The 18,180-nt window shown below is 36.4% G+C and overlaps 2 protein-coding genes across 2 annotated transcripts in view; both read left to right on the forward strand.

Annotated features, from left to right (window-relative positions):
- The window catches only part of frem2a (FRAS1 related extracellular matrix 2a), a 68,738-nt gene extending 59,005 nt beyond the window's left edge, over positions 1-9,733 (forward strand). Inside the window, 9 exon segments of the mRNA XM_055051604.1 lie at positions 1,180-1,511; positions 3,456-3,648; positions 3,728-3,853; positions 3,956-4,083; positions 4,439-4,573; positions 4,677-4,803; positions 5,000-5,187; positions 5,290-5,436; positions 5,946-9,733. Coding sequence (XP_054907579.1) covers positions 1,180-1,511; positions 3,456-3,648; positions 3,728-3,853; positions 3,956-4,083; positions 4,439-4,573; positions 4,677-4,803; positions 5,000-5,187; positions 5,290-5,436; positions 5,946-6,479 — 1,910 coding nt within the window. The 3' untranslated portion in view covers positions 6,480-9,733.
- A 1,133-nt stretch (positions 9,734-10,866) lies between these two features.
- On the forward strand, positions 10,867-17,819 carry trim47 (tripartite motif containing 47). The gene is made up of 8 exons (XM_055051350.1): positions 10,867-11,123; positions 11,482-11,693; positions 13,474-13,519; positions 13,681-13,776; positions 15,018-15,242; positions 15,419-15,441; positions 15,527-15,648; positions 15,780-17,819. Exons 1-8 carry the CDS (start codon positions 10,941-10,943, stop codon positions 16,307-16,309), a joined length of 1,437 nt encoding a protein of 478 aa, XP_054907325.1. The 5' UTR covers positions 10,867-10,940; the 3' UTR covers positions 16,310-17,819.
- The last annotated feature ends 361 nt before the right edge of the window (positions 17,820-18,180 follow it).

The following is an 18,180-nucleotide window of genomic DNA, read 5'->3' on the forward strand; positions in this document are numbered from 1 at the left end:
CAAGTGTAATGTAGTGCAAGTAATATTCACCACTGAGGATCAGTAGCAGCATGGCACCCAGAATATTGTTTGAATCCTGGCAGCAAAAAAAAAAAAAGACCAGCATCCAGGCTACTCCTTGACATTAATTGTTTTGGTTTTACTTCTCTATTCATCACTTCTTAAGTTTATTGTATATTTTCCAATTATTTGCGATCAAACCTTTTTACATTTTGCCCCTTCACAATATAGTCTATATAATTCATTATTGTTTATGTGATAGACTTAAGTAATAATAGTATAAATTTGTGTAAAATATCGGACTATTAATTCTATTAAGGTCCCTTTAGTCTTTAATAAACAACTGAAGTAACATAATTACTTGTTTGTGCTTTAAAATGACACAATGTATGTATGTAAAACAGTACATATTGTAGCCCCTTTATAAACAATTGGTAAGATGAATTTGGGAATAAACTGAGCTCAAATATGGAAAATAAAATTACAGAGTCTGTTTTAGCAAAACCATCAAACAATGAAGATTATTCTTGTCAGTTTTAAAAAGTAAACCTATAAATTCCTTTTAAATTCGAGATTTTATTTCAAAATAATTTGAAGTCGTTTTTGTTTTGTCTGTGCTGAAATCATCAAATCAAATGTAATAAGATTCCCATTCTCAGTACAGAAACGTAAAAAATTGTAGATCTTTGCTGTGTCTTAGAATTCAATCATTTTTGGAAGTGGCTTTTCCTTCATCTGACTATGATTTTCTAAAAAGCTGGACATCTTTCAGAGCACAACCCATTACATCCTCTGAAAATAGAAAAGGTCTGGCACAACTATGAACACACCAAAACATTGCTGTCCACCTAAACAAACAGGTCGGGTAAGAACAAATGTTAAATATTTTAGTGTCTAAAAAAGCTGGTAGAGACAAGAACTTATAGTTGTAACTAGTCCAGAAGGTGACTGTACAAAGTGTTGCTATGCAGGACAAAATCCAAATGTAGGTCACATTTTTTAGATTGTATTTAGAAATCAGTTTGAGAGCAATATATTATTTTACAGCTATCTTACAACTATGCACTACTTTATGTTGGTCTTTCATGTAACATCCCACTAAAATAAAGTTTTGCAAAGCGTAGTATCTCTCAAAGATACCTGACCATGCTTGGAATCTTTTCCCATTCAATTTTGCAGGTATGCTTCCAGTAATCTCCACTCGGCCCCTCATGAACTTTGACCTGACTTTGAGTCCAGATGGAACTCGAGTCGGAAACCACCGCTGTTCAAATTTGCTTGACTTCGATGAGGTCACCACAGGTCACAGCTTCATCACTGCTTCGACACGCAACCCAGAGAACATGGGGGAGTCTGCGCCCTACCAGTTCAGCAGCTCTCTGCGGGGGAACAACACGCTGCGCTTCTATAGGAACCTGAACCTGGAAGCATGTCTGTGGGAGTTCAGCAGCTACTACCACATGTCTGAGCTGCTTACAGACTGTGGAGGTACAATAGGCACAGATGGACAGGTGTGTGTAACCTTTGTCCAAAACAGCCTTTAAAATTCAATCTAGAGATTGTGTGTACATTTGGCCAACTGCTGCCTTGGTGTGGATTGTGGCCTGTTTGTGCTCTGTTGTGTATGCTCAGTATATTTACACATTGACGTCTGAATGAGGAGGTGACACAGAGCAGCGCCATAACTCTTTTCCTCCTTTAAATGTTTCATTCAGTGGAAGTTTGTTTGCTGATTCCAGACACCTGTTTGGGACATCTTTCAGTGAGAAAGTGCACACAAGCACACAAAACACTCAAAGTTTGTTTAGAGTCTAGACAGCTATTGATTTGCTTAATGCTGAACACTGCTTAGATAGACACAAAAGTGTTAACATCATCAATTGCAAGCCATTATACTTGAAGATCTCCAAATCTATCTTTCAAACGATTTTTAGATAACTCTGTCAAATGTATTTATTGTGACCAGATCCTTACAAAATCAAAATTTCTGTTTACATTCTCTATGCAGGTGTTGAGGTGGTGACTTTGCAGTTTTGTAGTAGTTCTTACACAGTTTCTTTGAAAATGACCCCTGCTCATGTCCTGCTGCTCTTTTGTTCTCCTGCAACCTTTGATCTTTCAGCTTCTTTTGCTGATTAGAGTGATGAATGTGTGGAGTTAGGTATAAATGTAAGTCTGTATGCAATACAGAAGGAGATAGAGAGGAGGTAAAAATAACTCCTCTCTATGTGCATGTAACACAGTAGTTACATGCAAACATGTAACTACTGTGTGCATGTAACACACAGTAGTTACATGCAAACATGTAGTTACATGCAAGGCTTGTGATCCACAAGACCGGTGTTCCAGTTGTAATTACTGTCCTGGGAAAAAAAAAAAAACATTTCCAAGGTGTTCACTGCGTTCTGGTTCCAGGTGGATACATAAATCAAAGAGTACAGAATAGTTGATACTAACTGCAATAAAGATTTAACTTTAATAATAACATAAGCTGAAAAGTGTGACATTCCTGGGAATGCATCAGACAGGTCAGTGATGATGTTACAGAGGCATTCAAAGCAGGGCTATGTTGTAAAATAATATCCCAATTTTTGGGCACCTCTTGGGGCAATGTTCAGTCCATCATGTGAAAATAGAAAGAGTAAGACACAGCTGTAAATCTACTAGAGCAGGGCAGGTTGGTAGAATATAGAATATGAATATCCAAATCATCCAAATCACTACACCAGTTAAATATAACGTGTAAGTTCTGTATATTTTAAAGATGAACTTCTAATCTAATTTGAGTGAAGTCATGTAATTCACATCTTTTAAGGCAGATTGAATAAAACCAAAATATTGGTGTACAGTGACATCTAGTGGTAGCATTTTGGGCACTGCATTTATAAAATATGAATGTGACTGAATAACTTGCAGTGAATTATTTAAAGATGTTTATGTTAATAATATATATACAGTATTCAGTTGTGATCAGTAGAAAGCTTTTTATTGTTGAAACAGTTGCTTTTAAAGATAAGAGAGATGTCGGTATCAGCCTACATTACTGGTTGTTTGTACAACACAAGGAGGCGTTTCTGTATCCTGAACCCACTGAGTAGGAGTGGAAGACTTCAAGGACCTTGAGGAGGAGCACACTGTGTTCATCTGTTACATATTTTCTGTACTTATTATAGGTTTTCAACCTACAATAATTCCTTAATCTGAAAGATTGTGAGATGTTTTACTGAACTGCTTCAAGTAAACACCAAGTTTGTACTTTTATCTCCTAACCCCACTAAAGACAAGGATGTACAGAAAATGGTTGGATGGATGTACTTTTTTATATATATAAAATAGGAACCTCATTATGTGAGGGACTTATCTAAATAACAACAGCAAAAAAAAATCTGATGTCTGCATTCAGTTATTTTTAAGGTAAATAGAAACAACTAATTTCCACTTGAAATTTCCTGCAGGTGCTGAACTTGGTCCAATCTTATGTAACCCTGCGTGTGCCTCTCTACGTGTCTTATGTGTTCCACTCGCCCCTGGGCACCGGTGGCTGGCAGCACTTTGACCTCCAGTCAGAGCTGCGTCTCACTTTTGTGTATGACACAGCAATTCTGTGGCAGGAGGGCATCGGCAGCCCACCACAGGCAGAGCTCCAGGGTAAGTTCCCATATCAGAAAGAGTAATGTCTCTTACAAGAAATTAATTTTCTTTTGAATTTCTTTATTTTCTTTCATAGGATCGTTGTATCCTACCAGCATGCGCATCAATGAGCAGGGATGTATGGTGGTGAATTTCCGCACCAAAGCTCATTTCAGGGGTCTGTTTGTTGAGTCTCATTCTTCAGGCAGAATCAAAACAACTGGTAATATTGACATGATTTCACAATAAGATTTACTGATTCCTAAAACAAGAACAAATATTATTGATGCTGATATCACTTTTAAACATCTTAAAATGTCTCTAGCAACATCCGTATCATCGATGGTGATGAGTGTGGACCACCCTGGCCTGACCTTTAACCTCAGCTTAGTGAGGACTGAACCTACCTACAACCAGCCAGTCCAGCAATGGACCTTCCTCTCTGATTTTGCTGTAAGAGGGCATGCAGCTTTTTTCATCCCATGATTAGGACAGTATCAGACTCATCGGGTGCTAACCTTAAGTATTATTACATTTCTTCAAAAGTGTTAAACATCTGCAGTCTAATAGATTGTATTTAACAGAGAGTGCTGTTAACATTATATAAAATATTGCTATAAAGCACAGATGCGTCCCAAAAAATTATAGAACTGAAAAGTTTGTTTATTTTTGAAATTCTATTCAAAAAGGTAGTATTTCTGTCTTTTTGAAGAAATACTGCAGTTTTATACTGGTCTTATGTAATATTTCCTTTTTTTAACAAACAAACTTTTGGAAAGCCCTTTATTTTTGTGTTTTTCATATACAGATCAGAGATTATTCTGGAACATACACAGTGAATTTGATCCCATGTACAACATCTCAGAACATGGAATACACTATTCCACCTGTTTGCAATCCCAGAGAATATCTCACTTTTGATCTCGACATTAGATTTCAGCAAGTAAGTGTGATCCTTTGAAGAAAAATCCACTGATGAAAAATGTGTATTAGTTTTTCCGTCACTTTTTGTCTTGACTCACTGACATGACTTAATCTCTCTGCAGGTGAGCGACCCAGTTGCAGTGGAATTTAGTCTGAATACTCAGATGTTCTTGCTGGCCAAGAAGAGCCTCTGGCTTTCTGATGGCTCTATGGGTTTTGAACAAGAGAGTGATGTCACTTTTTCTGAAGGCGAGACTTTTCTTTTCCTGTATTCATTTGGCAAAGTTGCATTACATTTAATAAATATATAATCTCCACTTAATTAGTTTTGCTAAAGCGCAATACACTCAAACATTTAAAAAGGGATTAAAAGTAGAACAAAATATCAACATTAAAGATTCACAATATTTGCATTTAGAATTGACACTTTCTTTGCTTCTTTTAGGTGACACAATATATGGTCGTGTCATGGTGGATCCAGTGCAGAATTTGGGAGATTCTTTCTTCTGCAGCATAGAGAAGGTGTTTCTCTGCACTGGTGCTGATGGCTACGTGCCCAAATATAACCCAACTAAGTTTGAATTTGGCTGTCTTGCTGACTCTCCATCCTTGTTATACAGATTCAAGATTCTTGTGAGTAAACAAAGTTTTGAAACTTAAAAGTGTGATTCTTTGAGAAATCTTTTTTTTACTCTATTTTCTTTTATCTAAAAATCCATATCGTTTGACTTCTAGGACAAGGCTCAACCAGAGACTCAGGCACGTGTGTTTGGAGATGTCAGTTTTAATGCGGCGCTGGCAGTAGACGATCCATCCGCTGTGTCTCTTGTCAGAAAGTCAGGATCTGATGGGTTTAGCCTGGACTCAACAGCCATGTTCCAGGTATGCTATGTCTCACTGATGGAAGCTTTTTAGTCTTACTTCCATTTAATCCATTAATCATTTTTATTAGCACCAGAGGACATTTCTTGCTGTAAATGCTTGAGACAGAATAGTGGATTTACTAATATTTTGAATCAGGGGTCTTAGACTCCTTGAAGATCAATGTTCTTCAACTTTGCATTTTTGTCATTAGCAAGGTTCTATAGAACATGGCCGTATGCTGAGGAGGCAATTAAGTCACTTCATTCAGGTGTGTTAGACCAGAAAGACATCAAAAAGTTGAAGGACACCAACACATAAGGACTGGAGTTTAAAAAATGGACTAAATTGTCTTTAATATCTTGTATTAGCTAGTATCACTGAAAAAATTTTATTTGTCTATTTCCTGGAAAATATGGACAGTGAATGTGACTATTTTGACAAAATGCTTTTACTTTTGTGCTTTTGCAGTAGAATGTAGAATTACTGAGACCTTTTTTCTTAGTGTTCATAGATATTCTCATCCTCAGGTTGCTGCAGGGCGTGAATGGTATATACACACTATTTACACGGTTCGCTCCAAAGAGAACACCAACAGGGCCATTGGAAGACGCAGCCTAGAGTACCACTCTTTTGTTTCCACTCTGACATCGAAAGGCAAAAAAAGCCATCGCAGAAAAAGATCTGCTCACGACAAAATCCCAGCAATTGCAGAAGATATTGGAATAGATAACAGCCGAGGGACCAACATTATGCATATTGCTTTAGACCGCACCAAGAGGAGGTCGAGGGGATCAGATGAGTTGTTCTCTGGTGGCAGAGAACTTGGTGAGCTGAACACTGAGGATCAAGAGGAAAGTCTTGTGAGCATTGTGGGGGTACTGGTGGGGCTGCTGCTGACAGTCCTCATTATTGTTACCATTGCACTGGTAATGAAATCCAGACAAAAGGATGGAAAGGAGATATGGAGCGAGGGAGTGCAGGAAGTGGTGAAAGGTTCTGTCAGCACTGAACCCATGCTGGTGGTGAGGATGCAAGACTGCCACAACAGCTCTGAGGTCTGAGCCATGAATTGGACAGACGGACACACAGAATACGTGGGAGGAGTTTTTATATGTTACTTTTCTTTTTCTTAGTTACTTTTACAGCACCAAAAACATTCAGTTGAGCAAATGATCTTAGAGTGTGCCTGTTAATGTTACCACTGAACTGAATTGCACTCAGTACAACACTATGATGCCATGTTTTTATTTGTCATTTCAGCTTCTGCTGTTAATACCATAGTATTTTTGGTCTTGGGTAAATTCTTCATTGTATCTAAAAGTGCCTGAAGAAACTAATCCTTCAGGACAGTCGACCCCAGTGTTCATAGGGATGATGCAGACTAAGTGAAAAATACAGTGCTGGAGGAAGGTAGCATTCAGTATGAAAATCTTCAATAAAAACATGAAGGAATCACAGTATTGCAATATCAACACAACAGTTATAAACATAAATGTCACACCATGATTCAAGTACTTTATTTAAAATAAAAAGCAACCATTATTCCTATAATATAGTTATAGTAATAATGTTTTCTATTTGCATTATTCCTTGTGGTGTTGCAATAAGATTGATTGTATTTGCAATAAATTAGCAACAGAAGTTTGTTTCTGGAGCTAATCATTTGCAGTGAGTTGTATTTTTCAGACAACTGGACAGCAGTTCAGCTAAAATTATTTTGCCTGCTTTGATAAACATATGTTTATGAAATTGTCCATGTGAAGCTGACATGTCTGAACATGACTACTTAAAGTGCTGTTTATATTTTAAAATATATTAATCTTGAATTGTGGCATCCATAGAGTGAACATTTTTATTCCTGCCATTAGTGAAGTACTTTTCATAGGTTAATAACAGGAGATGGATCAAGATGAAAGCTGAATCAAAATGAAACAGCAACCAATGAGCAATCTGTATATTTGCTTTGTTTTGGCATGAAATGATCACCAGAGAAGAAACATTGGCTTCTGTAAATTATTAACAGCGCCACTGAGAACAGATCAGACTTTCGGTTTAAAAAATAATGAGCAGTGTTGTTACATACTTTTATGAAGAATATTAATTTGTCAGTGTATGACATCCTGTTTTTTCATCCTTCACCCTCATCAGAAAACGAGCTCTAAAGTATAATTATTAAATTCTCAGTTTTTAAAGCAATCAGTAATTTCTTCAAGTCATTCTCCTATTCTTTTAAAGTTGAATATGCATCCCATTTAAAGTAGTTTATATTCTCCTTTTTTTTTATTTATACTGTATCTGATGCTTATTAATTACCTGGAATATCTGTTCAGGCAGCTCGTGCAACTACAACAGACAGTGTGCAAATGCAGAAATCATACAGAGCTTCAATATGTCAAAGAAACATTTTTTTTTTAAATCTTAAAAATAACTTGTTGCAACAGATTAATGTCAAAAAGATTAAATTAACTGTGGTTATTGATGGTACAGTTGCTATTCTTTGAGCTGGACACTGAAAAGAGAGGGAAGAGATTTGAGGTAAAAAAGAAAAGTTCAGATGCATTTAAAAAAGACAAGAAGGTGATTTCTGTCTTAGCAGCAGCAATGCTGGATGATTTTTCTGCTTGATATTTGTCAGATCAGCTTTAGTTGTGTGAATGCTGTTGACTGGCAATCAGCCTGTTTCACAGTATGACCACAGGTCATCAATTCAATCTCACAACCAAAGATTTTCAACATGAGAAACTGATAGCTGCAATCCAAATTGGTATAAATGTTACTTGTAACTTCCCAGCTGTAGTTTGTTACCTCAATAAGGGCAAGAGCCTCTTATTTCTAAACTGTAAAGGTCTTTGTGACCAAAATATTTCCAAACAGCCAAAATTGTCTTTTGTGTTACTGATTGAAAAGTAAAACACCATCAGTGTGAAGGGGCATGCATGTTACTGAGCACATGTCACTGTGCAATTTGTGCTCTAAACAGGAGAAAACATAGATTACTCTTGTACTTTTTTTCTGGCAGCTTGTAGAGACAGTTTTAAACAGTAGGAAAGTACGACAATGAAAACACCCCTGCTGTCATCAAACAATGTACTCCAGTACTTACCATTTCAACATTACATTTTCTGCTGGCTGCAAAAGATAATTAAGGATACTAGGGATATATTAGAATGGTGAAAGGTTGCAGAATCCATTTAGTCATTTTGGCATACTTTTGAATATAAAAGACATCTTCTATTATTGCACTTGTTTTTTAAGAAGATTAGCAAGCATCCTGTAGAGTGTTTTCTTGAAAGATTTGTCAGGATTTCCCAATTTATTGCAGAAAATAAAAGACAAAATGACAGTCACTTCTTTATTATAACTTATCTTAATTGTGCATATCTAATTTCAGAAGATAAGCAACATCTGAAAGGACTTTTGCTCAATTTTTAGTTTATTTAATCATTGTATGTTGTATTTTTTTTTACTCTGTTGTGTGCTTACTTGTATGAACCGTTTTGAGTATTAGTGAACCACTTTCTGATAGACTGTTGTCATATTTATTCAATGTTAATGTAAAGTTGTTTTCTTTTTAAACACTTAAGGTATGCTTGTAAAAAGATGCTCGTCTCAGGAGTTTTTCCTTTTGCTTTGAATAGGCACGGTGTTGTAGTTTTGACTGAAGAGAACCTCCACAAAGCCACTTTCACCTCTTTGTTACACTACTGATTAGTCTGGTGCCGTGATTATGAAATGATTTATTTCTTGGCAGTGCTGTGTGGATTTGTTGTTTTGGGACAAGCAATGCACACAAATGAGCTGCTTACAGATCTCTATGGGACAAAGTATAGACATTTCACATATGCCCATGATTTTATTAAGATCACTTCTGAAATTTACCATTTATGTGTATTGTTAAATCAGTGTCTTACTCTGCTTTGAACATGATCGCGTCTGTGTGCTTGAATGTTTGTCTCATGATGGTGTGAGTCATCACTGTATAAATATGGCTGATATTTGTCAGGGTAAGCTGATGTGGTGATAATGTGCCAATCAATGGGAAATGTAAAGATTTAAGAGCCTGCTGAGATCCAACTGTGATTTTTTTTTGTTTTGTTTTTGTATGCTAATGAATAAGAAAATGCCACTGTCTCTAACTTCAAATGCACTTTCTTGCATCACTTCACTCACATGTCACTACAAGCTATGCAATGTAACTTTCACTCCACAGTCAGTCATCTCCATTTACACCAGATTTTCAGCACAATCAATCTTGGTATTGTCTTTTTATGAATTGATTTTTATGTCAATGTAATTAATAAATAAATATTATTTACTGCTCCTTGCTCGTGAGTTATTTTTAATCTGTATTTGTATAGAGTTTCATGTTATGTGTGTAATGTACAAATATGAATTATGGCACATTAAATAAAGTAAGTATTGATTTTTCTCAACATTTTTTAAACAACACACATTGGGAGTAATTACCAAAGCATTGCAAAACAAGCATCACAGCTCTGTCAAAAGTATTACAGAATCATTTGAGGAAAATATAAACATTGCAGTTACTAAACAGTTTAAAAGTATGACATGTGACTGTTCAATGATAGCCTAGGTCATAAAAAAAGTATAAATTAATCTCAGAAACAGTAAGTGGAGTAAGTTCAGTGATAGCATTTGGTCTTAATGTTATTAATGAACTGGTTTTAGACAAAGCCTTAGAGAATTTTCTATACACTTTTTCTGATTAACACATTTGTAAAATTAGGTTTCATTGATCTTTTTGTATCCTCTTTGCTTTATAGCTATAGGATGGGGAAGCCCATTTTTGTAATAATAAAAAAGAAAGAAAATCATGATAGAACAGCTAAGGTTCAGATTTACTGCAAAACGCTTCATGTATAGACCTTCCCAAGAAGACCAGTTGTTAAACGTGTCCACAGTCAAAACCTGCATGAAAAATAGTCTGAAAGGGTGCACATTCATGTATTTTATTTTACACCCCCAAAAGATGAAAAAAAAGGATGCATGTCTTTTCTTTTTTTTAAAAGATTTATCATAGTCTAATTTTTAACCATCAAAAGACTGGCTGGCTTGGATGCATTTTTGAGATTAAATGTTTTTCTTACTTGGAATTTATTTTTCTTCTCCTTCCAGCAAGAAAATGTTTTCGAATTAAAGGTTATGTTTCCAAAACAACATGCCAGAGATTATGCCTCTATTTATTAATTTTATAAATACAAACAAGCCTATGTTGTAATTATATATTGAATGGAAAACTATCTGACATAAGTGGGCAGCATTAAACAAAGATGGTAGAACTTTTTTACAAGCCAAAACTATGTTGATCGACGGAAGAAATAAAATAGTTCGATTTAAAATCTGTATTAAATTCGGTAAAAGCGGCCAGAAAGCGTAAAGTCTGATTGGTTAGAACGGAGATTGACGCAATACAAAGTCCCCCTCACCTCCTTTCTTCCCCTTCCCTCACTTCCTGCAGGAGCAGCGTTGTGTTGACAAACTGCTGCTGTTGGCTCGTAAACATGGCGACCGCTGGAGCAACTGGAGACGAATTGAAGAAAGAGCTCACATGCGCTATTTGTTTGGACTTTTTCAAAGACCCAGTAATACTGAAGTGCGGACATAATTTTTGTCGCTTTTGTATCTGCATGCACTGGGATGAAAATGGCGGAGACTACGGGTATCAGTGTCCTCAATGCCGGACTGTAAGTTGATTCATGCTAACTGCTTTTTCCCTCCTTGTCCTTTTGTTTTTTTGTTTTTTTTACAGATATTGAAGGTTATTTTTTACGCAGAAAATTATTAACGAACAGTTTCAACATTATTAGGAAGTTATTTTTCAGGAAAACCTGAAGCTTTAAGAGGACTTTAACAATTATTTTGTTTTGTCAATGAAAATAACGTAAAAGGCTTAACCAAACAGCAGGTTTATTTTAGAAATGTTTCCTCGCACCGATTAGCTCTACTCGGCACTGTCTTTGGATACAGTTGCTATGACAGCTCGCTTTAGTTAACGGAAGTTTAGTTACCTAACAATGTATCTGTTGATTTCCTTTTTCTCAGGTATTCAACAAGAGGAGCTTTACTAAAAACTACCTGGTGCAGAATCTAGTTTCAAAACTGGACGACCTGGAGCATCTGGGTTCTACTTCTGCTCCTTCCAAGTCTATGAAACCAGATGGAAAGTGTCAACAACATGGTGAAGAGCTGAAACTCTACTGCCAAACCGATAAGAGGCCCATTTGTGTTGTCTGCAGGGAATCAAGAGCTCACAGGTTGGTTGCGACCTTCTTTTAGAAAAATTTAAACACTTCAACTGTTTATTTCTACGTGCTGAAATGGGCTAATAATGTGACACTCTCATTCTATATATAACACAGTCAACTTTTTTACAGACTTAAGTGTTTTCCACTTATACTGTGGAATAAATCAATACATGTGTATACTACTTATTGTCATTTCATAATTTAATTATTGTTATAGCATGATTTAAAATTTTGTAAAGCTTCTAGTATGTAGAAGCTTTTTGGAGATTTGATTGTGTATTGTTTTCTGCATAACTTAAATTGCAGCCTACGTAGAATAAATGACCTTGCATGCTTCATTGTACTGCTTAGCTCTGCATGAACAGTGTTGCAGCTTAGACACCACTAAGGCCTTGGAGCCACACATAGATAAGAAGGACACATACACATAAACTCCTTATAGGGAGTAGTTTAGAAGTAGATAAAAACCAGTTGCGCCTTTGTCTCTGTGCTTGTATCAGTCTGAACCTTAAAGTGAACTAAGCAGAGGCCAGGCACTGCAGACAGGTGGGTGACTCTGTTTGTAACTGAACATGTTGATTGGTTGAATTGTACAATAACTGCTTTAAAATATAGGTAAAAACAAGGTAAACACAACCTTTTCTCTTTATTCCTTATTCTGAGGTACTGCGATCGGATCTCAATCAAGATCTCAAATTCCAGGGCTTTAACAAAATAAAATGACAAATGTTTCTCAAATTTAGAAATCTGAAAAATAGACACCCTCCTTGAGTCAATGCTATATAAAGGTAAACATTTTGGGGGTCTTGTTTTACTGCCTTTGCACATCAAGCAAAATAGTTTGCCAGTCAGCTTGGATGTAGAGTATGTTCTTAGACCATCTAACGAGCCATCATTTGATCCAGGTGTGTTAAACCAGGGAGCGAACTAAAACATGCAGGATGCCTGCCCTCGATGTCCGAGGACGGCCATCTTAGATTGTTCCACATTTTGTCATATTTTCAGTGTCTACTTATCTTTAAAGAAGTATATTTTAAATAAAAAGTGTTTTTACGTTGTGTTTTAATATATAATGAAAACTAATTGACAACAGGACAAATCAAAGTATTCTGAAGAGAATATTGAAACCCCTTTCTCACATGAAAAAATCTGTGCAAAGTAAGCTCAGTAGTGCAGAGTCCCATCTAGTGTTTTAGTAAGTTGTTTTGGCTATTAGAATTTGCTTATAGAAGTCCACGAATGTATTTAAGGATTTGGTAACTTATGTTTAGCTTACTGACCAACAACCTTTCATTTATTTTAGTTTTTGTTATCTTGCCTTTGTAGTCAAAAATGAAAAATGTCTGTTGATTCAATTATTCAAGGACTTTTTTTTATCGTCATACCACATTCCTTGTTTGTGCCATAAGGCTAAAGCAAAGGTTCACAGATTAGAGTAAAATATTAGTACTTTAAACTTTCACAAAGAGGAGAAAAGCAATGCGACTGCACTAATTTTTGTAAATTTGCTTAACAAAAAAGATACTTTTCAAATGTAAAATAATTTTCTTCACTTAATTTGGCAAATCAGTAAAGTGTGTAATTTTGTTAGAACATTTGAATATTTTTAAAAGAAAAGCGACAATAGCAATGTTTGTATGACTTAAATGACAGGCACAGCATTTAAGTCATAATGCTGTGCCATCTTGTGAGTTAGGCAGCAATGACACCAAGATCTGTGTTTTTATTAAGAAAGCTCAATATCAAATTGTAAATAACTGAAGCAGTGAACATGGACTATGTTTTTCAGACACCATCAGGTGGCTCCAGTGCCAGAAGTTGTGAATGATATGAAGGTAAAATCACTCTCTAAAACTGCAAATCTAAATGGTAAATTTGGAGAATTTACTATACATCCTATTTGTTGTGTTGAAATAAAAAAAATTTTCTGCATGTTATGCTCTTCTTTTTCTTTTTCTTTTTTGTCTACATACATTATGACGCTCATTTATTTCAGATGGAGTTGAAAGTGAGACTTATGGAGCTCAACTGGCAGAAGTCGCAGTATGCCAAAATCAAGACAACAGATGAAAGGACTAAAAATGATGTTCGGGTATGTAAAGTTCAATTTATTTCCGTTGACTGTGTGAAAAAACATGTTGCAGTGTGTTAAATATTGCTTTAATCTTAATGTTTTGTAAGTTTTTTTTTATCAGTGAACTAAATTAAGCTCTGTACTGGGTACAATTTTTGGTTGAAGTAAGAATACAGAAATATAGACAACTTGGCCTCTTCATTCAGTATTCAGTTATTTCAACATGATTTCTCCCATAATGATGTCTCAGATTTTTGTCAAAATTACAGCCAACCTCTTTCTAATCCCCTTTGCCACCACAGCACGCCCCACATTTGGAGGCTTCAGTCCTTGATGCGAACGTCGCGGGTTTTGCCGTACGTCTTCCCCCCTCTCTTTGCCCTCTTTCCAGTCAGCCTACTGTTAAAAAAAAATGCGAGTCACTAGCGCCGCTAAAAACTCTTTGGAGAAAAATATGGGGAAAAAAAAAATACAAAATTACAGACACATGACACCACTGGTTTTCTCCAGAGAACAAGTATTTTGTCTGAAGGAGAAATTTGGACGTCACACCGTCAAACAGGTAGTCTTACTCCAGTTGGTCGAAATAACTACCAGTTCCTTGCAACAAGGACATTTTGCCCCAATCCTTACTTTGTTTTTTTTTTTACCTTCATATCATTCACAACTTCTGGCACTGGAGCCACCTGATGGTGTCTGAAAAACATAGCCCATAGGTGATTTTTTTTTTTTAATTCATTTTTTATTTTTTATTCATTTATTTTTTTTTGCCCTTTTCAGATTGCCCCAAGGCAGCTGTGGCTAAAATCCAGTAGGTTGCCACCATTAGCTTGTTATCATTTTTAGGTCATCCTGTAGATCTTGTCTGTAACTCTAGTTGAGTCCCTCAGTTCAAATTTAAGAAAAAGCTATGCGACACAGTTTATGTCATAACTTTTAGCCATTCTTTTCATTTACTGGTATGTTTGGGTCATTGCCATGTTAGCAGTCATAGTTTTGCCTTAGATTTATTTTTTTAACAGATGGTTTCACATTTTACTCAAGCATCCTCTGAGGAACAGAGGATGCTTGAGTGGGTTTTATGATGGCGAGCTGGCCAGGTCCTTCTGCAGCAAAGTACTCACAAAACTGTGACACTTCCAGGTCCATATGTCATTTAGCATGACATAAGAAACAGTCTGGTGTATGGTGTCTGATTTCTTCAAATGACCTTATATTCATTATTTTGCCATGAATATTAAAACTTCTCTGACTTCTAGCTGAAGAAGCAACGACTCAAGGAGAAGATTGAAGCAGATGTCGGGGCTTTGGTCCAGTTCTTGTTGGATGAGAGAGATTCTCTTCTGGAGAACTTGGATGCTGAGGAAGCAGCCTGCCTGACCGTCATTGACGACAACCTGGAGTTTGTTGAGAGTGAAGCAGCAGATGTGGACAGACTCATAGCAGATATTCATAATCACATTGGTGGGAAGACAAACTTTGAGGTGAGCTGAACATGAAGGTGTGCTGAAAAGATATTAAAAATCAGATAAAAATTGTAGAGAGTTGCACCAGTTGGACCAAAACCTTTAATGAATACTGTTACTTTGTTTAATGTGCAGTAAATTAATATTACATTCAGCATAACAATTAAGGTAACATCTTATTTTTCTCCCAACAGAGCCTTTCTGGAACATTTAATGAGTAAGTAACCTACAATTGAAGACCATCATTAAATTAAAAAGAAAAAAAAGAGTATGAAAGGTTAACATTTTTGTTTCCTCTACAGAGCAATGCATCGCAAGTCTTTCACATCCCTTGAGCCGGTCAGTTGTATGGCGGAATTTACAGACTTCTCAGGACCTTTCCAACTCATCATGTGGAAGAAGATGATGCATGTTCTGCACACCAGTAGGTTTAGGCAACAGAAATGCTGCCAACATTATAATTTATTGTGATTGAAGTAAGATGAACTTACTTTAATTATAAAATAATTAGGATTACCTTGTGATCATAAACTGTCCATATTTCTCCCTGCATAGTGCCTCAGAACCTGACCTTAGACCCAGACACCGCTCACGCGAACCTCCTTATCTCAGACTTTGACACCAAAGTGGAGGAGGGACGGGTTCGCAGCCAGGAGCCGGATCTTCCGGGCCGCTTCAACCGGTTCTGTGGAGTCCTCGCCACAGCCCAGTATGCCAGCGGCCAGCACTATTGGGAAGTGGACGTGAGGGACAAAGGAGTGTGGTACCTGGGGGTGACGACTGAGTGCAGCAACAGAAAGGGCTTTGTCAATCTCACTCCATCCGCAGGATACTGGAGCCTCTGTCTGCAGGACCGACTCTACGCCAATGTGGAAGATGGCCGCATTCCCCTCGCTGACTACTGGAACTCGCCACGTGTCGGTGTGTACCTGGACTATGACAATGGCCGCCTTAGTTTCTATGATGCTGTTACAATGAAGAGACTTTACATGTTCGACACCTGCTTTGAGGAGCCTGTCTATCCCTTTTTCAGCCCAGGGAAGAATGACGTAGGCAGCAGGCTGCAGATATGCCATTACTATTAACAGAGGTGTGATGAGTAGGTGTTAAGAGTCCAACTCGTGCTTTCAGGTTAGCCTGTTGGAAAGACATCTTCTTTAGACATGTAGTAGTGATGATGTGATGTTGGTGAACATTCTCAACTTGGATTTCCCCCCCAACTTAGACACAAACTGTAGGCTCACACCCATGATTACTATGGTGGTGAATTTGGAGAGGTGCTTTGCTGTTTACATATATCACTGTGTTTGTGGGACTGCAGATGCCATAGGTGTTCCTGGCGATTAAAGCATACTAACTCATCCTCTATTAACACCTGCTCTGCCAAACTTTGTTACATTTGCTTTTGGCTTCTGTTCTCAGTTTGGCCGGCTTGTCTGGGGAATGAACTTAAAATTCATGTTTCTAAATCAAACGGGTTAGACAGGTTTTATGGAAATGGTTTAATCAAAAACATTTTAAACTACCTGTATATTTCCTTAGTTAATGTTACATACACGCAGCTTCGAACTGTTGCCTGACCTACTTTTTACTTCCAAGTCCCTTTTTGCAGGAGATACCTTAACAAATGTGAAATGTTTTATACAGCTGAGCGAATGACAAGCTAAAGTCAAAGTGATACATTTCTTTGAACATAGCAGATCCTTATTAAGCTGTATTTCCATATATTTAGCCACTTAGTGGATAAATATTTAGCTTTATACATTCCATTAATAAATAAAACAAGAACTTGGATTTGACTGAAAACGTTATGGAGTGCTGAATGTCAGCGTTGTCTTCTTGCTTTTATGTTTTATGTTAAATTGATTACTGCTGTTACATATGACTGATACATGTATTTAAAATAAATGTATAATTTTTTTTTTTTTGATTTTTTTTTTGTTTTGGTTTCTTAAAAAATTAAACTTGTGCCGTTATAAATTTTTGTCGGTTAATTTGTTTTACTTTTTTTTTTTCTTGGAGTTGTGGTTCTGAATGTCTATTAAAATGGCAAATTTTCAAACTTTTTATTTTATTTTTATTTTTTATTAGACAATTGAACCTGAAGACAGTGCTCTTTGATTATTGGAGCTTTTTGTTGCATCTCCTTTTTTCTCGCGCTGTGCTTTATCCATGACTGCACCTCTATGGGTTTATTCATGCAGTTACATTGACTTAATTTACTTATCCATCTTAGGATTATTTTCAGTTGTGTCACAAAGTTTGACTCCAGAATCCTGCCCTCTGTATGAATATTCAATCTATTTCATCTCAATAAAACAAAACAAATCTATAATTTATTGATCTTAGTTTCTTCTTAAAGAAGCAGTCCACTTCATCCTCATATGCCATCACTATAATCGCAGTTTTGATATCAACTCATTATGTTCAAAAAATAATTATAACCTTTTAAATGGATTTCGCAACGTCCGTGTTCTCACTTGTGACTGTGTGTAGGATTATGTTCTAATTAGCTATAGCTTCATATTTTCTTTTTTTTAAGATGAAGTTGAGACTTCAACCACCTTTAAAATACTATTAAACATTTTCACTTACTATGTGTGCTATTGTGACATTTATTTGCATCGGTGTGACGTCCATAACAAAAGAAGTTATATTTTTATCTTCGTTGTTCTTTCTGTGCTCTTCTTGTCTAGCGTCCACTTTATTTTTTCTCAACCACAACAGACCAATCTGGTGCTGCTGAGTCACTGATGCAGAACATTTAAGGAGGAGGTGAGAAAACTGCTTCATCTTCTCCTGCCCATGTAGTGACTCAGAAGCAACTTTGCTGTTTCTCTATTGAGATGTGGGCTTACTGCATCACAAATGACTAAATCTAACAGAAACATTTCTGTAAACTTTTTTTGTCACTAAAATATTTGTTGAAGAAGGTCCCATTTAGGTATGATGTGCC

Source organism: Poeciliopsis prolifica, unplaced genomic scaffold, assembly GCF_027474105.1.
Source record: "Poeciliopsis prolifica strain line A6 unplaced genomic scaffold, Auburn_PproV2 SCAFFOLD033, whole genome shotgun sequence".
Classification (NCBI taxonomy): domain Eukaryota; kingdom Metazoa; phylum Chordata; class Actinopteri; order Cyprinodontiformes; family Poeciliidae; genus Poeciliopsis; species Poeciliopsis prolifica.